Genomic DNA, 26,006 nt, shown 5'->3' on the forward strand with positions numbered 1-26,006 from the left:
TCTGATCGAAAATGTTTGGGCTCTTACCAAACAACACAAGTGCTGTACTTGTTGCAAAGCTGTACATAAATGACAGTGTCCCTGTTGGGAGACATTATACCAGATCTACAAATTTAGAAATGGAGTTAAAAACCTCTTCTCTTTCAGAAGTGTTAATTTGGGGGATCTACATCTTTACTCAGCCAATACAATTGTTTTGGATTTTTTCCTCCTGCTGCACACAATATTCATAATTCCAAAGTAAATTCTGTGGTTTCTCATTATCTCTGAAAACCAAGGGCTGGGTATCTCAGGTAGGATCCACCAAAAAGCAAGATGTAATATGCACTCTCATCTTGAAAAAAATAATTCTTCCAACAAGACATTTCTAGGATAGCAATAAAACCCCCTAAAATTCTCAGCTGCCATCCTCAAAAATAACTAGAGTTTGGGGGATGCATGTGTCATTTTTTTGGTAGGATAGGTGGATGCATTAATGCAATAGAGCCAATGATTTATTCCAACTGATGAAATGCTGGTGGTTCTCTGCAGCACTAACACAGCCCAAATATGATTGAGTCACCCAAACTGTATTTTTTTCCAACAAAATTCTGAGTGAGGGAATTTAGCTTATAATAGTGAAATGTACTTGAGAGATTTGGGAATTAATACGGAGCTCCAAGCAATGGATCCTCCTCTGGACAAGGAATGGGCTCAGAGGGAGCATGAGACAAATTCCTCCAGGTGAATTGAACAAATCTCCCCAGGGACCAGGGTGAGCTCTTTCTGCCAGTGCAACCTGCCCCTTCAAAGGCAGAATTTAAAAAAAAAAAAAAATCTCACCTGGTCTGAAGTTCCAGTGTTTTAAAAGAGGTTTATACCAATAAAATGCAGAATTGTGTGATATTAATGTAACACTGTGCAGAACTAGAACTGGAAGCAGTACTGATCACTGTCTTTCCTATATATATATATTTTTTTTTTTTTAACATATCTTCAGCATTGGAGCAGACCAGCTGCTCTCTGTGCAGCATATCCTCTCAGAATTTGTAGATGCCTGAGGACAGTCAAAAGGAAAAGACACCCACCAGCTGTCTGTCACAGTGTAACTTCCAGCAATCTTTGTTTTTAATAGCCTTCAATGGATTGTTTTTCCCTCATGAATTTACTTAATCACTTTCTAAATCCTGTTTCATGCAGCACCATGAGAATGATAATCTAGTTTTGGTCTCTAAGAGATGTAATACAAAAACAATAGGAGGCCCAGGAAAGAATGAAATCATTTTGCCAACAGATATTACAAAAGAAGGCAACAATTCCAGTGCAGTGATGAAGAAAATTGCTAAAACCACTCATTACAAAACATCCTGCTTTGAAAAACAATCTCTTTAGACTACTTTGCAATTCTGAAGAAAATGAAACCCACCCCATCTGTAATTGCCTTTCCAAGATTGTGATGTGGATGTTTCTTTCCTTGGTGCCACAACATGAAGTTTAAAGGGTGAAACCTTGCCTGGTCCTGCTGCCTGGGGTTACTGAAAATGCTCCCAAAGCCCAGTGATCCTTGGATCTGGCATGAGTGAGATCAATTGAGACAAATGTTCCCAAGGCACCACCACTCTGCTTAGAACAGGGCAATTGCCTCAAACACACCCCTGCTGAGAATTTATGCTACTTGCTCTCTATTATCAATTATGGAACTCTCTATATTTTGCAATCTTTGTGCACTATCATTGTTGAAATCTCCCACAAAATTTTGAAGATCTACACTTAGTGATTTGCTGCCATCATGTACCAAATTGATTTACACATGAAAAGAGTATTTTCCCTGTTTAAATACAGGTAAAATATCCCTTTTAATAAAATATTTCCTAGTGCTTTTCTTAAAGATCAGTATAAATATAGGCCTTTTTATTTTGCATGTCTTCAGTCCTATTTAATAATTTCCAGCTATTCAAAGAGTAAACAATTGAGTACATTCTACAGAGTTTTACAAAGCTCTGTGTAACCAGGGTGAAACTGGTGAGACTACAAATCTTCCTATTTTTCTAGACTTCCAGAAAATGCAAAGACCTTCCAAATGGAAACCAAAGTAAAATGTGTTCTTAAAGGCCCTTTTTAGATGGCATTAACATGAATCTCCTTTTTCTTCTCTACCGGACAAATTCAAATATTTTTTCTTTTATTTCAATCCTGTGTTATATAACATTTTTGCACAGTCATTTTGCATTCACGTTAACACATTTGCTATTTCCTTCCATTCTCTCATTCTCATTGAAAATGCTAAAACACGCCCGATTCTCGCTTCCTAAAGTGTCTTTTCAGATAACACAGCTCCTGTTGAAAATGTTCCCGGGGAAGAAGAAAAGCGATTACTGAGGTGAACATTTCAGAGGCTCTTAAGCTGCCATCAGGTGCACAGAATGTGCCAAATTCCCTATTCTGCTTGTCTAACAGAAGAAAATACTCAATTGAGACATCTGCAACGTGACTTTATTTTTTTTATCCTCCTGCTGTTCCTCCTGACCCAAAAGCAAGGCTGCTATTGCCTTTTTGAATAGATTAGCCCCTTATCTGAAAAGCCATTTAGTTGCAAATCCCAAACCTTTCCATTATTACCACATATGTCTGTATTAGCCACGGTAAAGGCCCGTAACAGAGCAGCTCAAATGTTGGACTAATGACCTCTCTGGTATTTCTATAGAAGTGCTCTGTTAAACACCCAGGCATTTCAACTTTCAGTCACAAGACCTATAAAAAATTCATCCTCTGAATCTCTAGTTTCAAACCACAGCGCTGCATCATTAAGAGCTTTTCAATCCTCCCACCCCACACGCTTTACAAAGGGGGATGGGAAAGAGAGCTTTTATCTTCTTGGTAGTAAAATTTCACATTTTCTTCTCCTCTTGTTTGCATTTTTAAGCAGTTCTGGAGGGAAAAAAAACAACCAACAACGTGAGCATGAGTTTTCTTTTATTCTATTAAAATATAACATAATCTAAGAACATTTAGCTAGGTATTTAGCTAAACATAAAAAACAGTGTGAAAAACAAGGTTAATAATTTAAGTGACTTTCTCCTCCATTGTGGTTGCCTTTCAGAAATCATAAAACTTCTATTTCAAGACTGAAAGAAAAGACTACCCCTGACAAAGGGAAGCACCTGGAAAAACAATGTACAGCTGACATAGCGCATTCTCCAGCAGTACATACAGCTTTGATCTGGCCTTTAAACGAGTTTGCTGGATTAGAACAACAGGAGTTTCTCTTGGATGTATGTTTTTATTTTCCAGTAAAAATATGGTTATTTTCTGTGACAATTCAGTAAGCCGAAATTGAATGGATCTTCTGAGTTAACCTCTCAAAATATTCAAAATTTCTGAAGAGTTACATGTTTCTTCTGTATGCTGTAGCCTTCATCTCACATTTCTTCTTTCTATCCTCGCTCACTGATTTTAATTTTCTCCACAGGTTGGGTTGGGTTTTTTTCCCTCATGCATTCAATGACGACTTCTAAGCACAAGTAGCTAGCTGAAGGGGACGGAAACAGATTTATATCTTAGCACCAATAATAGCAGAGCTGGATAAAATGCCATCTAGGCAGGATTTTTGGTTTTTGTTTTGCTTTCTTAACGTGCTAAAAGCATCTCTCATCAGCAGGAAACGAGGAGGTTTCTAGGAAGTCGCACAACGCCCACGAAAACAGAGTTTATCTCATCGCCCCTCTCCGGAGCGACCTCACCGACACCATCCCCGTGCGCCGCCGATCGCTAAAGATGCTCACTGACTGTCCTTCTCCTGCCACCGCCTCCTCGGGCCACCGAGTGCCACCCACAGCGGTCCCTTGTCACCCGGACCGTGCCCAGCCCGCCTCCCCTGCCCGGACAGCGGCACTCGGCCGCCTCGGGAGCGCGCCCGGCAGTCGGGACTGCGCCCTGGGAGCAAACCAGGGCAGCGGGTACCGGGGGAGCGGTACCGGGAGAGGGTCCCGGGACTATGCCGGGTACGAGGAGCACGCCCCGGGAGAGGGTCCCGGGACTATGCCGGGTACGAAGAGCCCGGCCCTGGAGAGGGTCCCCGGGAGCGCGCCCCGGGCTCACTGTCGGGAGCGCGCGCCGCCCCTCACGGCCGCGGGTGACCCCTCCGCGCGCCCCGCCCCGCCCACGCCGCTCCTCCCCGCGCGCACGCGCCCACCGCGCCGTGACGCCACGGCGGCGCGCAGCGCCATGACGTAACCGGCCGGTTCCGCCAATCGGAGCGCGAGAAGGACGCGGCCGGCCGCGCTGATTGGCTGTCGCCCCGCCCCGCCCCGCGGCCGGCGGCGGGGGGGACCCGGATGAGGCGGCCCCTGGCGGCCGCGGCCGTTAAACGCCGGTGGGGCGCGGGCGCGACCCCCGCGATGGCGGCGGCGCGGTGAGGGCGGCGCGCCCGGGGCAGCGCGGAGGCCCGAGGATGCCGCTGCTGTACGTGATCCTGCTCTCGGCGCTGGCCGGCTGCTGCCTCACGCTCCTGCTGCAGCTCCTGCTCGTCTACAGGCGGAAGCCCGAGCCCCCCGGCGGGAACGGACCCTACGGCGGCATCGTCTACGCCCGCGTGGCGCCCGAGCACGGCCTCAGGGAATACCTGCAGGGCACGGAGCCGGCCAGCGGCCCTGCGTCCCCGGAGCCAGCCCCCAGCCCGATCCCGGCCTCTCCGCCCGCCGCCGCCCCGGGCCCCGAGCCCGGCCCCAAGCAGCACCCGCCGCCGCCGCCGTCGCCGCAGCCGGAGCCCCCTCCAGCCCCCTCCTCCCGCGAGGAGACGTGCCACTTCCTCAATGCCATCTTCCTCTTCCTCTTCAGGGAGCTCAGGGACACTGCCCTGGTCAGGGACTGGGTCATCAAGAAGATCAAGGTGGAGTTCGAGGAGCTGCTCCAGGCCAAGATGACCGGGAAGGTGCTGGAGGGGCTCAGCCTCAGGGAGGTCTCTCTCGGCGATGTCCTGCCCGTCTTCAAGTCCGTGAAGCTCATCCGGCCGGTGGCCTGCAATGAGGAGGGCTGTCCCGAGGAGCTGGGCTTTGAGGTAGACCTGGAGTACAATGGTGGCTTCCACCTGGCCATCGATGCCGACCTGGTGTTCGGCAAGTCGGCCTACCTGTTCGTGAAGATCTCCCGGGTGATGGGGAAGCTGAAGCTGGTCTTCACGCGCCTGCCCTTCACGCACTGGTTCTTCTCTTTTATGGACGACCCCGTGATACTCTTTGAGGTGAAGTCTCAGTTTGAAGGGAGGCCCATGCCTCAGCTCACTTCCATCATAGTGAACCAGTTCAAGAAAGTAATTAAGCGCAAGCACACCTTACCCAATTACAAAATCAGGTGAGTTGTCCTGCGTCCTCAGCGTTGCTTTGGGTGGTGTGCAGCAGAATTGCTGTTTTGCTCCTAATGTGTATTTAGCATGGGACATTGCTTGTCTGCTGGCAGAGGCTTTCTGTGGAAGCTTCATTTTCCATTTGTAACAGGTGAAGAAGCCATTGCCCAGTGAGGTTGTTACGTGCCCTCATCTGGGTATAAGTGGCAGAATTAACACGTGTGAAAGGTTTGGGGATCTTGTCAGGTGTGTGACAACAGGACCATGCTGTCCCTCTTTGGAAGAGGTAGGAGGATGGCTCCATGGAGAATGTGTGTGTTTGGGGTGTCCTCCCAAGCTTCTGCCACTGGTGAGCCACCAGGGCAACACTTGTGGCTGGTGCTCACCTCTGGAGGTGAGGTGATTATTACTGAATATCAACGGTAGTGTTCACTGTCTAAGGAGTGTTTTTGAGATCCCATGATACAGGCAGTCTGCTTCTTCTCTGGTCTGCTTAATTCCCTCAGTAATTTGGGGGAAATCTGAAAGTTGATAAGAGAACTATCACCACTGCTGTGGTAAGTAAAACTGAGGAACCTTTGGGGGTTTTTTGGTTGGTTTTTTTTTCTTTTTCTCTTACAAATGCAGCATAGACTGTATTCTATAGTGAATATAATGAAATGTGCACTGATACTTCTGTAGCAGAAGTGGCAAGAGGCATATTCGCTTTGTTTCTATCCTCTGATACTGATACAGAATGTCTTACCATTGCTCAGGTACTGTGTTTCCTTTCTGTTGTCTTACCACTCTTAGGATACCATGTTTCCTTTCTCTTTTATTTGTTTTGTGTAGCTTTTGTTATGTGTTAAGTAAAGATTTTAGGTTTGTTTATCACATTTTTCTGCAATAAGGTTTTTCCCTGAAATTCATGAGGGATGAGTAACTGAAAATGCCTATTTGAATTCTGAAGTGTAATTAGCTTTGTAGTGGTGTAATTTTTGAAGCCTTTTCAGCTGGTTCCCTTGCAATTGAATTTATAAGTGTTCTCTTGAAAGTGGATTTTTAAAATATCCAAGATTTAGATAGCTCTGACAGGGCAATAAATGGTTTATTTGACTAATGTACTTGTTCTTTCAAATTCTGAGGCAGTTGCTCTCCAGAAGGGAGCAGTCCCTGGACAGCAGGGAAGCTGTCACAGCAAGTTTGCTTCCATTCTCTTACTGTTTTGGAAAGAGTGAAGCTGTAAACTGTGGAGAGGAGCCCGAAGGAGAGGTTGGGATAGCACAGTCATGGTGCAGAGTCAGCACTCTCAGCACACCTAGAAAGAACTAATGAACTTTGCACTCCCCAGACAAGTTTTTAGGGTTCCTGTGCAACCTGTGATGATGTGCTCCTCCCCTCCAGCAGATGAAGACAGACATCTTCACTTTGCCTCTGAGAGATGCACGTGGGCAGTGATGTGTTCCCATAATTTAGTTGGAGATATTCAATTTTCCACGTGTTTCTCAAACTTTCTGCCACCATAAAGAATGAATGAGATGTGTGAGTGACTGGAAGGGCAAGTGAGGAAAGAAGCAGAGTGCAGAGCCTGGGACAGTAATGAGAAGTATGATGATAGAAGGTAACTGACACTGAGAATGATATTTGAAGCATAAATGTAAAACCAAGAAGAATTAACAGCTAACTTAAAATGTTCTCTTTGGTTGAAGGAGTTGGGAATCTCTGAATGCTTCAAAGGAAAATGCAGTGTGTGATTTTCACACTGGGCTGGTGCCTGCTGTGTTCAGTGAAGCAGTGTCCAGCTCTGACCTGGTGCTTTTGGCCTTTACATTTTATGCTGTGTACTGAAGGTATCATTCCAACCCCCGTGTTGTGAAGGGCAGGACACAGAGCTCAATGCACCCTGATGGAATTGTCCTAAGGAAGGAAGGTCATTGCTGTTCCAGCTGTCTGTAACATGGCCTTTAAAGTTTCAGGTGGGAACCTTGAGCTGTCCACAGTGGCCCAAGGTTTTGTGGAACACAGAAAATAAAAATTCATCCCCAGTGTATCCCAGCTGAGTTTGGGCAGGTGAATACCCAAAGTTGGCAAGAACTGAGTGGTAACAATACACTCTGAGGTGGTGGCAGAGCTGAGAGTTCAGGTGTTACTGAAAGCTGGTTTGGAAAATCAAGTCCCTTGCTGATAAGATGCAAAAGTGGGGCTTTAAACAGAATTGTAAGATTACTTTGGATCTGGGATTATGGGTGTGCTAGTATATTTCCTAGCAAAGAATGTATAGGAGAAAGTCAGGAGTTTCACAAGTGCTAAATAACCTCTTAGCTTATTTAAGGCTTAAAAGTTTCTCATCTACATGGAATGTGACTATTCTATCCCAATTTTTTGCTATTCCCTCTATGTCCTTAAGCACATGGTATTTGCTTCCATGTGTAGTTCAAAACTTTTTTGATGTCTCCCTACTCTTGCTGAAGTAACTTTGTAAATAAAACTGGATAGCAGTGATTACAACATTGTAAACAAAAGTACTTGGGAGTGTAGGGAATTCTCTGTACTTCTGGTTAAAAGGGGCACTTTGCTACTCTCTTGGCTTCCACATTGAAGCCCACAAAAGAGTTTTATCCCATTTCAAGGTGCTTATTAACATAGAAAATATGCCATTTTCTTTGTTTTTGCATTAGGCAACTTCTAGAAGTTATTACTGAGTGGTGAATGGTGTATGAAGAGAACCTTTGCCAGTAGTTGATTTTGAACATCCTGTAACTAAGTTTATGTTACAAATCCTGGCCTGCTCTGTTATTTAGTTACAAAATACTATATTTAAAAAATGTATATTCATATGTGCATTCTCTGTTGCTACAGTTAAATTACTACACAAGTACACCACACTTGTTTCTTTCCAGTCAGGTACAAAATTTATGCAGCACAGCAGTGATGAGTAAGATCATATTTTGTATCATCCATTTCTACAGACTTTGTGTGATCTGCATAACTGTACCTTGAAAGCAGAAAAGGGCATCTTGCATTCCTGCTGCACTCCTATGAGTCTGCAGGGAAAGGCAGTGTAGCTTAGTAAGTGCATTTAAAGTTTTATAGCATTTTATACACATTTTTCTCCACAAAAGCAATTGTCTACTAATTGAAAAAGAAGGGCTGCACTTTGTGTCTAAACTAATAAGTAGTAATTTGTGTTTTACTCTAATAGCATGTAATACTTTTCTCTGTCTCTTTAATAAATGTGTTTGTGTCTGGCAAAGCACCCTATTTTTGTAGCTGCTCTGCCATTGAATGGGAATTGCTGTCTTGTGTAGTATAATTTGAGTAAATCCTTAGATGTAAGGCTGCTGGTAAAATCCAGTGAATGTAGGCTGGGTTTTACTTTCTTTTTCTTGGTCATAATTGATAAAGGATTTATGCAATTCTATTGATAATAGCAATAGTTAAATTTTTGTAGTTAATATTAATGTATTTGATGCTTTATAATAGAAATGCAAACAGCTTTTCTGCAAACATTTTGGTAGTCAGAGCAGTGTCTTGTTCAGATGTGGAGAGGATGTAATACAACCTTGTTTTCATGTAGGTTTCTTTTAAACAGACCAGGGCAATGGATACTATCAGCACAAAGTGGAGTTTATCTTGTCTTGTGATCTGAGTCCAGCCTTTGCTTTTCATTGTATACACTCAAATGGTTCTTTAATGCTCTAGACACTGTTCATATTGGTTCTGACTTTATCATGTCCTTTTAATAGTGGCTCTTAGACTGATTAACACTAAGCTGCAGCTCCTTGCATTGTCACAGCATGTTCAGGATTAGAGGCACAGAGTAAGGGCTATTTCAGGTGTCTCCTTGCATGATGGTGCTGTTGCAGTAGTCATGGGTTCATCTGTGTTAGTTCTCTAATGAGCTTTAACTTGCTCATTAACCTTTTATTAAGTTCTTTGTGGTGACAGCTTTGCTGTGCCCTCCCCCTCACCTCAGGTTTAGCAGCACACTGACTGTGCTGTGTCCAGCCTTTCTGGATAGTTGGGTGTAGTTGGTTCTTTTGTACAGCTCCTGATCTTGCTTTTGGGTTTTGGATCCCTTCCAGGCCATAAAAATACACTTTGCCATAATGAAGATACAGAGCCTATTGTGTATATGTAAAGTCCTCTTTCTGCCAAAATTTAACTTCTTGGTGTTTTTTAAGTAATGATGTAGAAAAAACCTGAAAGCTACCTTTTTTTCCCCCTCTTAAATAAAAGATCTCACAAGTTCTTCTCTTCAGATTCTAAGCAGACCAGGTGTTGCCTAAGCAGTGGATCAGTTCTGTATATTTTAGGAACACTTTGTTTCTTAGCTTGTTGCATTAAAAAATACAGATATTTTGTACTGATGTTAGCTTGCCTTGAGAAACCATTTGTTTTATTTTAATGCATGCTGCCACAGAGGGGAATAACTTTCTTTTCTTTTCTTTAGAAGTATTCTCACAAAGCACTGCTTCTACCATTTCTGTATTGGGTGTTTAGGTGACCTCCTTTGGGTGCTTCCAACATGAATTATCCTTAGAACTGATCATTTGCAATATATTTAGTTGTGTTAAATAGTTTTAGGCTTTACTTGGAAGCTGGGGCTATATTGAATTTCTCTGGGAAGAACAATTAAACAAGCCTATTTTTATTTACTATTACAGAATGCAATTTGAGAGTTACATAGTAGCTTCCTATTTTGGGCAAAACTTAAGCCTAGAAGTAATGTAAATAGCTATTGATTTGAAATGTGTTTTACAATAGAAGTTACTTCATAATGAGGAAATGGAGGTATTGGGAAAAGTATAAAATGATACAAAAGTATATATTATTCATATGATGAGGCAGGAGTACCAGAAATAATCATGTCTTGGGACTGTGATCTTGTCTTTGCTTCAGAGCCCTTTCTCTGTAGCTGCTGCAAAGGGAGGGTTTTTCTTTTTGAGTGCATTTCTGCTGTAGTTGATATGAATCTCTCACTAGTTAAATCTGTAAGACACTCCTGTTTGAAGTTCTCATTCCTTCTGCTGCTGAAAGGAAAGAGTGATTTGTTTGTTGGTTCTATTTATTGGGTTTTTTAACACCATACCTATTTTAGGTACAAAAGCATTAAAAAAGCCTCCAGGATCTGAGTCCTTTTCTGCTCTGCAAAAACTGATGGTAAAGCAGCACTGTGATTTTCAGACTGTCCCAGACATACTGCCCTGAAGGATACCAGCACAGACTATTCTGCTAATGGCAAAGTGGTGATGATTTCACTCAGTACATCTGTCTGTAGTCAGTAGTATCTTCAGATTGTATGAAATTGTATGGTACAGTGTCTGTTTGTAAATCTTATGTAGCTAGCAAGTTCAAACCCATTGCTTCTAAGGGTTCTGAAACATTTTTAGTCATCTTCCCCAGCTCCAGCACTTCATGAGTTTTCCCACTGGAAAGTGGAATTCTGAAAGAATGCCAGTTTGAAACTTGCTCATAGTACAGTCAGATTTAATGAGTGCCCAGCTACATACCAGACATTTCCCAGTATACAGGTGGCATTCTTTTCAGCTTAAGAGTGAGCCTTTTTCTCTGCTTAGTCAACAAATCATACATTTTCTGTTCTTACCTACAAGGGTGAGGAACTGACACATCACTGACCTGAGATGAATTAGTGAAAACATTGGGAGACCAGAGGTATGGGACAAAGAGAAAATCTCAGTTGGAGGGAGAGATGGATGAAGATATAGGATAAAGTCAAATGTTTGGATGATTAGTGTCTACCTTTGCAGATAGAAATCCAACAGGCTTAATTGGTCTGACATGAAAATAGAGCCTCTTGCAACAGTCTGTAAAACACTGTGCAATAATAATGTAAAGAAAAATACCTCATTTAATCCTTTGCTGGTTTGTATTAGAAGTTACTTGATCTTAGTCCTGCAATGAACTTTCCTGTGAATAGTGAATAAAGACTCTGAAAAATTTGCTGTGATTTATTCAGTACTTGATGGTGTTTTGCATGCACTAGCATTGAGACCACATTTTTATTCTTCTGGACTCTGATCTTGAACTGATCATGCTGCTCAGTGAAATGGAGCTTTTTATTCCATTGTCCTAATTTGTGTTGCTTTCAATGCATTTAAATGAAATATGAAATGAGCAGTAGTAGCGTTTAATTTTTTAAAGGTAACTTTTCAAAGTATAGATCATATAGGAGTTAATAATTTTACTGAACTGTAGGCACCTAAGAAATGTCTGGATTTGGTTCTGAGCCTGTCTGCTGGAGCAGGGAGGTGTGTTCAGGCTCTGGAACGGAACACCTGAACACCTTCTACAGGTATATTATGATTTTTAGACTGTGCATAGGTACTATGTTTCACGTTCCCCACTTGTCACATGGACCTGAACACTGGGTTTTCCTGAAAGAGATTAATTCAATGAAAAAAACAGAATTTGCAGTGTAGTTGTATAGCTCTTAGTAACTCCTTGGATGAAAAAAATGTAGGAGTCTTTTTTGTCAAACCTGTTTATATATATTAAATGCATAAAACAGTTAAGCTTTTATTGATAAATGACACTTGATCAGAAAGCTCTTCACACAGCCTGGGTAAGGACAGGAGGTTTTAGTGGGGTAGAACAGTGCAATGCTGGGGGAGCTCAGCCTCAAGCTGCTGGATTCACTATTGGAGCCAGTCCTTTCATGTTCTGGCTTTCTGTGGGAACCTGCTTATTCTGCATTCCTGCAGAGATGGCCTAAAGTCACCCAGTGTGCTCCTGTGTTTACAGTTCGTGTTCACACTTGTTTCATTTAAAACCGTTTTCAACATTTGGGAATTCTTGATACTATTTTTTCTTGAGAGTATAGTAGAAGACTTTAACACTTCTTCTAGGATTAATAAGCTTTATTTTCTAAACTCAGTATGGGGAGAAATTAGCAACCCACATAGGCAGGTTACATGAATAGATAATCTGTGTCACTCCAGTCTGTTAAAATCCCTGAATTGTGGAACTACAGAAAACTTTGATCTCAAACCATCCTTTAATCCAGAAAAAAAGCAATGATCCAGTGTGATGATGAAGATTCTCCTACACCTGCCCAAACCCATTTGGGTATATCTGCTTCCCTAAGCACCCTTCCTGCTGGAAGGACTCCTTGTGGAGTCCTGCCTGAGTCCCTGCCTCGGGACTGTTTGCTGTAGACACAGCTGGAGGCTGGCAGGGTTTTAGACCTGTCTGTGGCCACCAAACACAGCTCTGCAAACTGCCAGGAGATGCTGGAGGTAGCAGAGAATAAAAGAGAGGGAAAGCCTTAAATTTCATGAGGTAAAAAAACACAGAAATTGTGTTCAACGCTAAATTGGGCTCTGGAGAACTGCTTAGTTTTTTTTTTTTTTTTTTTTTTTTAATCTACTAGCTTCTCTAATTCATTTTAGCCTTAAAACTACTGGGTAAAACTTACCTTCTTAACACCTTAATTCCCCTGTTCAGGCTGCTGGAGTTCAGCAGAGTGGCCTGAGAGCAGCAGTGTCCCCAGCCCTCTCCACTAAAGCTGTTTCATGAGGAATTCTACTACAGTTCACACATTTTTGAAGGCTTACCAGTTGTCATAAAGCTCTGTCAGAAATAGAGTGTATGACAGTGATCAGCTGATGATAGTTACACACAGTCACATGCAGTAATTAATTGCTAGATATGACTTGCATAAAATTAAATTAGGATAATCATTTGGGAATTCATTTCTTGGCAATTTTTTGTTACTCTGTCTGAAAAATTTACAGGGACAGTTTGAGATGCAAATTCAAAAGTATTATTTCTTACTTTGTCTTTTAAAAATTATCTCACCATATCTAATGGGAATAGTAACACTTACATACTTTGTTCCTGACTTTCCTAACTGAGCCCTAATGCCAAGCAGAATATTTTCCTGCATCAGTGTAAATGGCAACATTGCTGTGAAAAATGCTCACTCAGAAGGAAATGTGTACAAATATTAAAATTTACTCTTATAGTGGCATTAAGTACAAGATTCTGTGGTGTTTGGCAGTGAAATGAAGATAGTAATACTGGTAGTAACTACTACCACTTATGTAAAATGCTTTAAATATGCTTAAACTTGTGAAAAACTTCCTGTCATATGTTTTTTATGTAGTATCTTAAAGGAAACCCATTGATTAATAAAAATTAAAATGGGCTTTTTCATGAATGTCACTTGTGTATTAAATGGTATAAATAATTATTAAACCATTATTGCTGCTTGCCTGAGCTCAAATGGGAGGAGTAGAAATGGAAGCCCCCAGTCTTGCAGTGCCATGGCACTGGACTTCCTGGTGGTGTTTGGGTCACCTCTGGATGATCTGGCCAGGTGAATAGTTCCTAAAAACTTCAACAGATGTGTGGGTTTTTGTTGGTTTGGGTTTTTGGTTTTTTTTTAAGAATAGCTGTGTACTTGCTAACAAAACTTGATGCAATATTTTAGAAGAAACTAAACAGGCCTCATGTTTCCAAGCAAAGAGCCGAGTGAATTACAAAGGGAGGTGGGGTGGGATCAGCATTGTTAGGCAGTGGTATTGTTCTAAAAGAATATTACAAAAACTCAGATTTTTTTTTTTTCTTTTCCTCTGTTCTTCTGAATGAAGGGCAAATTAGAGAAAGTATCCAAATTCATAATTTGAGCAGCTGCTTCTATCTAATGCAATCACAAGTCCTAAGTGTAACTTGCCATGAGTGAATCTTTCCTGTTAATTAACCTCACAAACCCTTCCTGTGTTTGTCAACAGTGGTGCCACAGGTCATGTCCAGAGTGAGCTTCTGTGTTACTTCATCCTGTTTACATTCTGGGTCTATTAATAAAATGCTGTGACTTGCCTGTGGTGTCATCTTTGCTTGGGGGACAGCTGGCAGTGCATGGCCATGTTGTGTCCTTGGGTCCACTTGTGCCCTCCCTGCCACTGAGTCCTTGAGCTCTCTGCAAACCAGACCCATACTGACTGCTGCTCACAGCTTCAGGGTGAGCTGTCACTCATCTCTGCTTGAAAATGCTGCTACCAAACCAGAGCTCCCAGGCTGTGAACTGGAGCATCTTCTGTCTTGTCAGAAGTGGCTGCATAAATGTAGGTTGAGGAGAAGTTTCCGCAGTTTGAGCATTTTTAAAACTAACTGCAGGAGTGAGGATAAACCTTGGGAAGCTCTCTTGCCTAGAATTCACAACAGATACCAATATTTTTTCACTTTTGGTTTACAGCCAGAGACTGCTTTCCGCAGTGTGACAGTTGTTTTCTGTCTAAGCATCTTAAGAGATGTCACTTTTTTCACGTGGGTGTAGGCTAGGGTTTAGAGCAGAGGATTAAAACTCTTCAGCTCAATGAGTGAGTCGTGTTCAGAGCTTAGACTTCTCATAGAACATCATAATCTTTTTGCTTTAACCAGGATTGCAGCCAGGTGATGTTTGTAGACTCAGACTTCCTTATCAGAGAACATTCTGCTGAAGGGAGCACAAGTTAATGTTTGCCTGCCATCAGTCACTGGGACCAGTTGCTAATCCAGCTGGCTGAAGGTAGAGTTTGGGTGGTGTGAGTTTTATTTACTTTCTTGTGTGTGTGCTTTTTATTTTTTGCTATTTGTTTTTTTCCTGCTGCTGTTTTCCTTGAATGCCTAAAAGCTGGTTGCTAAACCACACCTACTTCTCTTTGAGATCTAAGTGAACATAAGCACATTCTGTGTTTTCTGTCCCATTTGGAGCAAAGCCACAACAATTCAGGCTTTTTGGTTAGACAGGGAAATTTTGTCTTCATCCTGTCTGAATTACAGCAGGATTTTCATCCTTTAATTTGAATCAACAGAACCTGAAAACCCAGGCATCAAACAGATATTTAATTATCAAAGCTGTTTCAGCATTTTGAGAGTTTAGAATTTGATAGGCTAGTGTTCCTGAAATGCAAAAAAGTATGGTCAAGTTGATCTGGTTTGTGCTGATAAGAAAGAAATTTTGGTGAGATTTGTTTTTACCTGTGGCTATTCTAATATAGGCAGTAAAACCATATCCTTAAGACTGTCCATGTCATATTTGCAATTTCTGTCACATAAGCAGGAAAAAAATAAATGATTTTTTTTTTCAAGAAGCTATTAGACTGATTGCATTTATTCTTTTATTTGTTCTTGTGGGAATTGAGAACAAATTGAAGTTTGAGAAATGTCTTTTCTCAAGTGTGTGATTCAAAATACACCTCAGAATTACTGAGAAGGAGACTATTCTAAGAAGCTGGAAATGTGTGTAACTTCCTTGGGGGAAAAGAAAAATAGTAAAATCCTTGCCTTTTTTTTGTGTTGAGATCTTGGTTTGAAAAAAAAAAAATTGGACTGTTCATATATTGAGACCTTGCGTGTATGAACCTCGTACATGTGTGTGGCAGAATATCCTGCAAGATGTGGGTGGATTAGATCTGATTTGCAGTTTACCATAAAACTTCCTAGGAAATAAACACTGTCTTATTGTAATGTTTTTTCAGGCTGCTTGTAAGTCAGATTTTCATGGCTATGAGTAAAGCTGAAATTGGTCTTATTCATTATAGAAATCTCCTGTAATTTGAATTGTTGAAGTCCCCTGAGTGTGAATACTGATACAGTTCAGCAGCATTGTTCTTGGAGAAATTAGTGGAAGCTGGAAAATTCCTTTTGTAAAATCTATAACAAAATCTATAGAGAAACCAGTACTGCTACTTTTTTTGGTTCAAAATAGGGATAAACCTTATTTTTATATCTTCAGTGTGAAGAGATATAAGCTGTTTACATTAGAATACCTGACAAGTGCAAATGTTAGCTGATAAGCACTTAAAAAATCTCTTTAAAATTATCATCTCTTTTTAGGAGTGGATTATAATATTTTAGAATTTTTGTAGAAGTAAAACTTCATCTTGAATTGCATGCAGTGTAAGAATAGAGGACTTCTTTATATGTTAAAATATCTGACCTCAGTCACTGTGAAATTTACTCACTGGTGTTTCTGTGACTCAGGTAAAAAACACAATCTAAAAATGACTAAATTCTGTTGTGTAGTTAGTTGAAAGTTTTGATTCATCCCCAAACTGAAGATGCATCCAGCAATTATTCATTCAACAGTATTTTAGGTACTAGAATCTTTACATACAGTAGCACTTGCAAAATTGAAATCTACTAAACACAACCTTTTTTAGATTGTGGTAGAATTTTGCTTAACATTCTAGATGAAAATTAAAACTTGCAGTGCATTCAAAGTAGCTTTTGCTTGCACTTTTGATTGATTGATTCTTCCAAGGTTTAAAACATTTTGGGTTTTTTTTTAAATTCAAATGTTCAGTTAATGAAACTTTAAAATTCCCAAAACTGAAAACATTAAATCTTTATGTCAATAGAGTAGTGCTTGGATACGTATCGTACAAGTGTTTAATGTGGTCTTAAACTGCTATTCAGTAATTTTAAACTCTGGTTTAGATACCAAACTTCCTTTATAAAACTGGAGAATAATTTAAAACTTTTCCTATAACTTCCTAGAAAAATATTCTCACTTCTTAGCAAAAACTCTACAAAATCCCACCTCCTCCTGCACTCGGAAATGAAACTAAGACTTTCTGCTTCTCCAAGTAGGAGATGGAATACTGAGAGCTTTTGAATTTTGTTCCTGTCTCTGTTTAGCTCTGAAAAATTTATTGCCAGGCTTTTTACTGTGATTCTGGATATTCTTAACTGATGCAATGAGCAGACACTGAAGCATATGGTTATCATACCAGATAAATCAATATTTTTTTTAGTTCTGAATAGATTTCCTCATGCAACTAAAAATATTAAGTAGTTACTGAGGGGAGCAGTTAATTTGGAGATTAGGTTAATTAAGCTAAGGTATGAAAGACTTCAGTCCTCTTTTCTGTTAAAAGTTGGCTAAAGAACCACAAAACAATCATCACAGGACAGTGAATTTAAATTAAAGGGAATGTAGGTCAGACATCTTTAAAATTAAATCACCAAATCCAGACTTGTTCCAAGTAGATGAGTTCTGCCTCCAGAACAGAATTCTCCCTGTTCGGGGGCTGAAAGACTCAAAATGAAAGGAATAAGCCTGATGTGCTCGGGGTTTTTCTGGATACACTTTTGATCTAGAGGGAGGGAGGTGGTGATGAGAGGGAATGAGTCACTGAAGAGCAAAGGAGCCGCTGAAGTGACTCTGAAGTCTGGCAGGAGTGGAGTGTCCAAGTCCTTCACTCAAGGAGACTCTGCCTGCAGTGCCTGGGAACGTTTTTGCTGTGCCTTGTGTGTGGAAGAGCTTAGTACTGTGCTATTTTAGTGTCTACCTTTAATCCTATATATTCATACAGTAACTTTATCTTAATTGCTTTCAGGGCAATCATCTAATGCCTCATGTGAAGGAGGAGTTTTTGCTGTTTGTATTTTGCAATATTTGTTAGAAACACTCGATGTGCTACAGCTTCTTTTAAATATTGTTTCTGTAGGGCTGAGTTTTTTGCATTTGCTGAAATGTCACATGAAATTTGATTGATGGATATTCCTCTTCATATTAATGCTAGATTTTAGCTAGCATTTCTTAATAGTGTACTGCCTGAATTTCACATCTTTGGACAAATGAGTTTGTGGAGGGATTCTGGTAATTTAAAAACAAGCTGAAAAGACACTATAAGCATTTAATATAAAGCACTTTTAAAGATTTTTTTCTGCATCCATTGGTGGCCTGCTGCAGTCCTGCCAAGCAGAAGGAGAGGGATGATGATGGCTCTGTCAGAACATGTGTCCTGCTTTTAAAAGGTGGGGCAGCTCACAGGCTTTTCCTACCATGGGGAGGAAGATGGGAGAGCCTGTGATGCCTGACCCTGTTGGCAGCAGGGATTTCCTGTGTGTGGTTTTACAGCACAAGGAATGGTCCCAGCAGTTACCAGAAGTCCCCTCTGGGTCTGTATTAGTTCACCAACTCCCAGGGGGAAAGTGTTTCCAAATAAATAGTGTTGTCTTGCACTTGAATTTTATGACAATAGTTCAGTTCAGTATGTAATTGAAATCTGCAAGAAATAGTAATTTGTCCAGTGTTTAATTTTGGAAATGCACAAACTTTGTAAATTAAATAGATAAGTGCTATGATATAAATTTGGAGGCCTTCAGAGCAGCACTAAAACATTAAAAATTCATTTAATATGGGGTATTAATATCTTTATATATTCCTAGAACCATGGAAATAGGTGAAGTGTTCCTTCTTTTTTGTAATTATTTTGAAAATTAGTTGTGGTGGTAAGAATGTGAACATATTCATACAACAATTCCTTGTTGTAAATTAAATGTGATGTTGAGACTTTAATCCCATATGTGTAGAAAATTTTAGAAGTGCTGCACAAAGTTCCCCCATACCCTGCTAAGTGTTTTATGTATTATTGTACATAACTGTATTGGTATTTTAGAATTAATTCCTCTTTAATTCATTGTTGTATAAATTAAAAAAAGAAAAAGGATTTTGAAAATAGAAATCAAAATTACAGTAAACATTGTCTTAATCTAGCAAGGAAAAGGGCTTTTTCTGGGGATTGTTTCATTGTTCTGTGCTGCAGCAAAGCTTGCAGTGTGTGTTGTACTAAGTCTTTGTTCTGAAGTCACTTGAGGATGATGTTTTTGCTTTGAATGTGTAGATGGATATGTCTGCATCCTTACTGGAATGTTTCAGTCTGTTATTTTGCTTTTCATGTTTGTTCTTACTTTCAGCATTTAAAACAGATTTTTCCAAGTTTGTCTTCTTGTAAATGGCCTGCAGGATGTGTGCATACATAAGTGAAATGCCAACACTTTTAAGCATGGTATTTGCAGAAATTGGGAGAGCTAATGGCAACATACTGAATCCTCTTCCTTTGTCTTCTTTCCCTGCCAGAAATTTTGTTTCAGTAAGTCACTAAAACTCAGAATGGTTGTTGTTTGATGCTCCCATGGAAAACTGTCTGTATAAGAGATTTGGAAGAAGGCATATTGGCAGTTGCTTGTACTAATTGAAAAGTAGTTTATTAGTGCTTAAAAATCCTCAAACCTTCAAGTACCTATTCAGTCAAAACTTGGCATTATTTTCTAGTGTGCTTGCCTAACTCTTCCTTTTCTGCCTAACAAAATCTGAGCTAAGTGTGTATTTTGAGGAGGTAAAATCATTCCTAACAGGACCAGGGTACCTTTGCTTGTGCTTAAAGTGAGGAATATGAGTGGGAGGTGACCAGGCCCTGAAGTGGTACAAAGTTTTGTAGAATCAAAACAATGGGGTCATCTTGCTGGTTTTTCCCTTCCCTTGTGATGCTTGCTATTACTTTAGTAATTCAAGAGCTATAAAGGAAGATTATGAGTAAAGTACCAGATCAGTCAGTACTTGAACAAGACATATTTTGAGTTAGTTGTTTGTGGTATACTCATAAACCTAAATTGTAGCCAGAGTGATTTAATAGCCTCATATTTTTCATGCACAAGACTTAAAAAAAAAAAGTATTTAAAACTGAATATTTTTATGTGACATGTTTCAAAATGGTTTTCTTCATGAAGGAGTTAATGAGGGAGAAACTTGGAACCAAATTAAAGTTAGAAGTTGAATTGGATTTCAGGAAAATAGCTGGAGTGTTGAGTTGTGTTTATTCACAAAGAGAACAAAAGAAATGTCTTTCTCATGGCTCTGTAATAGGCTGTTGCTCGTACAGAACCAAAGTGTCTTGAATCAGAGCATGGAGCTCCCTCCCAAAGTGTGTGCTGACAGTTAAAGGATGCTTAATTATTTATTTGAGTTTCTGAAACTCTTCAGTTCAGCTCCATGTGACTGTTTCCTGAACATATTGTGATCTCTGAATGTGACAAGCAGATGCCTCTGATGGTTGAGCAAACAGTACTTATGAAAGACTTCTTTCTCATGAAATGGCAGAGACATCCTGCAGGCTCTGCTGCTCCTCTCCTGCTATTTGTAAGTCTCCACTCAAATAATTGCTGGGAGGCTGCATCAGTGACAGAGGATGGAAACCAAAGCACAAGGCAGTGCTGGGAAATGAGAGCTATAAATAAAGACAGAAAGGAGGAATACCCTGTAAGAGAGTTTTTTCCAAAAAACTTGAGTACAGATGCTGTGATACCGTTCTTTGTGCAGGGTTGTGGCCCTTGCTGTTGGGATTGCTGTATGTGTCAGCCATGTGATGGGGCTGCAGCTGTGCAGCCTCTCCCCCTCCTCCCCTCCCTCAGATCAGGGCTGTGTCCGACACCAGAGCACTATCACTTAAAAACCGAATTGGTATTTATAACTCAGCATTTTCTAATCAAAGAGACAGAATTATGTGGTGAGATAGTCGGTGTTTTACACGCGTTATCTTGAACATGAACTGCTTTTCCTGTGAATCACATGCTGCAGTGAGGGAAATAAAGCTCAAGGGTAGATGTTTAGAATACCTGTCTCTGTATTCAAAAAGACTGGCTAAGAAGAGCACCTTAAAGTTTTTCACAAAGTGAGAGAAGAATCAATCTGTGTAACTAAAGTGAACTGTTCATTAGGGTGCACCAAGAGTACTGCCATAAAAGTTCAAGCTTTAGGGTCATAGCATGTTTTCATCTTTGTGATGTTTATGCAGATAAAGGTCTCATAAGATATTTACTGTAATAGGACTCTTCTGTTAAATCATGTTTGCAATCATAAAAATACTGTGTGATTTTTTTACCAGCTTCCCACTTCCTAAAAATTATCTTTGCTGGTGAATGGTGAATGCAACTCAATCTATTCCTGTGAAGCAATTTTTGTTTGTATTGTCCAGTCTGCTACATTCAAAAAGCTTTAGTAGCTCCTACTCATTCCTTTTGACCAATGAAAGTGTAGGAATGGCAGTATTTCTCTTTTTAAAAAGTGTTAAAGATTCCTTATCTTCCTGTTAACTTTTTTGTATTTTTTGGTGTGTTCATGTTGTGCAATTTGAATTAAGTGAATTTTCTTCTATATTTTTCAGGTTCAAGCCATTTTTTCCATGTCAAGTGATGCCATCTGATGAATATGAAGATCGAGACCTCTGTATCCAGGATTTTCTGTTGACAGAAGGTCGGCTGAAGGTCACATTAATTGAATGTACAAGGTATATTTTTGTGCACTTTTACTCATTCTTGGCTAAGCAAGGACCCATGGTTCCTCAGTTTATAGTAATTATAGTTATAGGCCAGTTCTGATTCACAAAGGGGCAGCTTTGGTGTTATGATTGCACTCTAGCCAAGAAATGTACTTTTCTTGAAGTAAAAATGAGGAAATGAATGTTGCAGTTACACTCTGAGGCGCTTTTGGTTTGTGTGGGAGCAAGCCTTTGCCTTTCTGAATTTTGCCTGGTTACAAGTTAGTCTGTGCCTCCTCTTGTTTGCTTGGTTTGCTTTTCTGTCACACCAAATTATGAGTGTCTTTCCAGGACAATATAAATGTTGTAATTATATTAGTGTATTATGTAAGCAGAGGGGAGTAATGGTTTCATTCAGTCTTACTTACATAAATCTAAATCACTTTTATAAGGCCTTATTTATTGTCTTGGTCTTGAACAAAATAATGGAAAGAAATAAAATCCATTTCCTTCGTTCATTGAAGAGAATATTATTCTCTTCAAAGAGAGAAGAAAAGGTGTGTGGGCTCTTGGTTTGTTGGGGGTTTTTTGTCAGGCCTCTTGGATTATGTTAGATCTTATCCAAGTAGTGCTAAGGCTTTGATCTAGTCTTGTGCAGTTCTACTCTTTATGAACTCAACTGCTTTGCAAAAATACTCTTCTTTTAATCTGTTCTTTTCCTTGCTTGTATTCCCTTATCACCTCCTCTTTGCACTTTCTTTCTGTAGCACTGTACAGCCATTTCAGCTGTATTTGCTGTACTTATGTAAGATTTATCAGTGGTGAGGATTTCCTGAAGATACTCTTCTGCTTCTAAGGCTTCTGCAGGGGCTGCAGAGGTTATATTTTTGTGATAAAATTCCTGCTTACCTATCTCCCTATCTTTGTCTTGTTTTCTGTGGATGATCCAAGGGTGCTAAATAACATGTCTGTATTCCTTGGCCACCAGGAGCATTTCCCCTTTGGCTGTACTGAGTATGGGAACTCTGATCTCTCTTCCTAGCAATTCTCCAGTTTCAACCCTGTGGTGCATTTGTTTTTATCAGGAGAGCTAAAATGACCATGTTGCATTCTGTGCAGTTGTTCTTGGTTTGGATAGTAATCTTTTAAATGCTGCTTTTCCTGAATCTGAAACACTGTGCAGCATCAACTCTTGAGTTTCTTTGCACTGAGAACTCATATTGCTCAGTCTGACATCAACATCTGACCTCTCAGGATTTTCAGTTGTCACAGATGCTTATCAGATGGCTGGGAGAGGATGGAGTTGCTGATTTGTCAGGTCTGACATAATCCGAGTGTTTTATGCCGCTTGGAATTTTTCAGCGCACACTTGGAAATTGTCTCAAGAGACACTTCTCAGCCAAGATGTCTGACTGTTGGACCCACAGTAATTCCTCAGACCTTCCAGCTGTCCCATTCTTTTCTTGAACTAAACAGCTACAACTGCTGTCTGTAGAGTCCCTCAGTGAGTAAATATTCTTGTTGAATTTGCATCTGAAGATATTGATGAGGTGGAAAGAGAAATAGAGAATTTTGATACACTACATACACAAAAGTAACAGGGATCAAATTTCCCTTTTTCATCAGCCCTCTGTGAGTGGTGTGAAGGTTGGCTGGGCCAATTCCCAGTGCAGCACTGTGTGCTGACATCCAAGGCTTTGGCACTTACATCTACCAGAGGGACCTGAATATTTTTCACATGCTCATTCCAGAATGAAAGAACACTTCAATTTCTGTGTGGTTTTCAGTTTTGCTTAGTGCCCCAGTAGGTTTTGTATGTTCTCAGTACAGCAGACGGTCTTGGACTTAGAGGGTAACAGAGTTCTGCTGCTTCTCCCATTTAAGTCTGGACATCAGTGGTGAAACTATAGTGGTAAAATGTTTAGCAAACTTTTTCTGTATTATAAATGACTTGTTTAATTAAATTACACTCTTCACATCCCCAAATGCTTGCACTTTTTGCACTTCTTTTCTAATTGCAGGATTGACCATAGCAATTTTCTGCTGTCGTGCTGTTGAAAGAAAAATTAAATTTGCTCATAAATTAATGAAAGGATGGGAACTTTGATGTAAAGAAATAATAAGGAGTATGTCTTGAAAATCTTTATCTGACCTGTACAAAAACCTTAAGTTTTCAAAAAGAGTGATGCCCTTAAAGATCTTAATTGTTGCAAAAATGCTGTTATCTCTCATTATCTTAAAACTTCTAAGACAAAGGGAAAAACAAAGCAACATTCTGTTAAATTTTTGTTTTAATTTTTTTAAAAGAAACACTGTGAAGAGAGTAGCAAAACTCATAAATTCTGATTTTATTGGGCAGGAATACATTTCTTGCCTAATAAACTGTGCCATAAAGTGGGCACTTTTCTGTCTGTAGGATCTAGATATCTCTTTAATATATAGTCATATATAATAATGTCAGTCTTTATGTGCAGCTGTCTTACAAGGTTTGCATATTGATGGAGATACTGTTCAAACAAAAATTTTCTTAGTGTAGCAGAAGTTAAAATTTCCCCTTTATCTTTCTGAAATTGGAAATTGAGCTCCAAACTCCAGCATGAAGAACTCTCTAAAATTTAAATGTGTAGTTTGGCTGTCTTGTGCTGTGTTTGTTCACCTTACCCCAGGTGCTGTTAACCTGCTGTGAGGTGAAATCTCAGTATACCTCTTTGTTTTCTTTGTGACTTCTGTTGCAGTTCTGGAGAAAAATTGTTCTATTCCTGTTTTGGGCTGTCTTGTGTGCTTGTTTTTCTGTCCAGTACAGCAAAATAGATCCTGTGCTGATATTTTAAAAGGGGCCATAAGTACCCCTGAAAAATTCCCTAAGAGTGTGTCTAAGTGAGCAGAAGCAAACTTGAGAGCTGTCACAGTCAGAGGTGTTTACCCTTGGGTTGTCTTAATTTTACCAGTTCTAATTATGGGTGAAAGTTGTCTTCAATAGCTTTACTTAATTTCCAAAGTATGTTTACTACAAATCTCCACATCTGAAAGATGAGGTACTTTTTGATTATAAATATTTAACCTACAAGCATTACTTAACAATGTTAAGATAAACAGAAAATTGGCATGTTTTTCTATCAGCTTTTGACTGTATCATCTAAAGAGCGGTATAAAACATCACAATCAAAAATAAAATACTTGGGATGAAAACTTAGAAACTGTTCTTGTCAAATGTATATAGAAAGTTTAGGGGGAATTAAAAACTAACAACTCCTTTTAATGAGTAAGGTTTGTTTGAAGTTTTTATTCCAGAATGTTTTTCTGCCTTCAGCTATTGTGAGATAAGCTGTGAACAGCTGGATTGCTGTTCTATAGCCTAAAGTTTATGATCTGGCTTTTTTTTTTTCTTTTCTGGTACTAGAATCTATCTGAAAAGCTTTGTAGCCTTCTGGAATAGGGTATCATGCCTGCCTCTTTGTTATAAATGTTACAAAAATCATAGATAAGGGGATCCCAGTTCAGTGAAATACAAATATAAGCAGAAGTAAGCTGACTTTATTCTGCAGTAGCACTCTCTTAAACCAGCAGCAGCTTCCAAGAACTTCACATTGTGATGTTTAGGACTGAAGTGGAAGACTCTGGTGGCTATCCTTGCTCTCCTTAAAATAAAACAAAAGCCCTTTATGGAAAAATGCCAATTGAACACTTTATTTAAAAACAAGCCAACCAACCAAAAAAACCCAACACTGTAGGAAAAAGTCAACTCAAAAAAACCCCTTAGCTAAACATTCTGCTATGTTTTATATTTTTGGAGTTCTTCCACTAGAGGGTGGCAGTGTCTTTCCTTTGGTGTAAGGCTGTGCCTGTGGAATCTGTTCTCTCTGGACTTTTGCACACTGGTAATAATAGTGTATAGATTAAAATTAGGGAATTTAATGTAATGTTATTTTAGTTCTTACCATAGGTTTTTCTATTTCAGGTTACTGATGTTTGGATCCTATGAAAGAGAAACAAATGTTCATTGCACAATGGAGCTGAGCAGTAATGTTTGGGAAGAAAAATCAAGAAGTTCTATTAAAACGGTAAAAAAAGAAGGGTGTGATCTTTGCATATTGCAGTTTGTCTAATGCTCTTGATACATTGCCTAGAAAGTGTGTCTTTAGGCAATCAGATGGGTGATATAACAGAAAAAACCAAACCCAAAACATAACAGACCAGTTGTTTTCTTTGTAGTCCACTGTCAAATTACCATGTGTGGATAATATCGTGTTCAGTTCTCACAGCTGTGCTTGAAACTGTACCTGGTTTGAATATGCTGTCAGCTGTCCAGCTGCATTAAAACAAACAGTGGAAAATATGCATTTTATAGTCCTGTTATATTTACTTGGGTGGGGCAGTGTTTAGAGAGCAGTGAGTAAGATTCACCTGTCTTTGCCCTGTAAGTATTGTAAGTAATGTTTTACTAATTATTGTACTTGTTAACAGGAGCTTAGCAGCATACAACCTGCAGACTGCCTGCCTTTTTTTGTGTGTGACAATGATCTTTTTCTATTTCTTCAAAGAAGAGGTGTGATGTATGAAAGAGCCTTTCAGTTTTACATTAGAGGGATATTGTGTTAGTAATCAAATGGAATTGGGCTTGTGCTGAGCAGTAAGTGGTGTGCTTATTGAAGAAAACC

General features: G+C 39.8%; 1 protein-coding gene across 1 annotated transcript in view; it reads left to right on the forward strand.

Annotated features, from left to right (window-relative positions):
* Positions 1 to 4,326: 4,326 nt before the first annotated feature.
* Positions 4,327 to 26,006, forward strand: part of PDZD8 (PDZ domain containing 8) — a 52,113-nt gene continuing 30,433 nt past the window's right edge. The window contains exons 1-3 of the mRNA XM_033066379.1: positions 4,327 to 5,328; positions 21,256 to 21,378; positions 25,307 to 25,409. Coding sequence (XP_032922270.1) covers positions 4,430 to 5,328; positions 21,256 to 21,378; positions 25,307 to 25,409 — 1,125 coding nt within the window. The 5' untranslated portion in view covers positions 4,327 to 4,429. The remainder of the gene's footprint in view (positions 5,329 to 21,255; positions 21,379 to 25,306; positions 25,410 to 26,006) is intronic.

Source organism: Catharus ustulatus, chromosome 8 (genome assembly GCF_009819885.2).
Source record: "Catharus ustulatus isolate bCatUst1 chromosome 8, bCatUst1.pri.v2, whole genome shotgun sequence".
In the NCBI taxonomy this organism is placed as follows: Eukaryota; Metazoa; Chordata; class Aves; order Passeriformes; family Turdidae; genus Catharus; species Catharus ustulatus.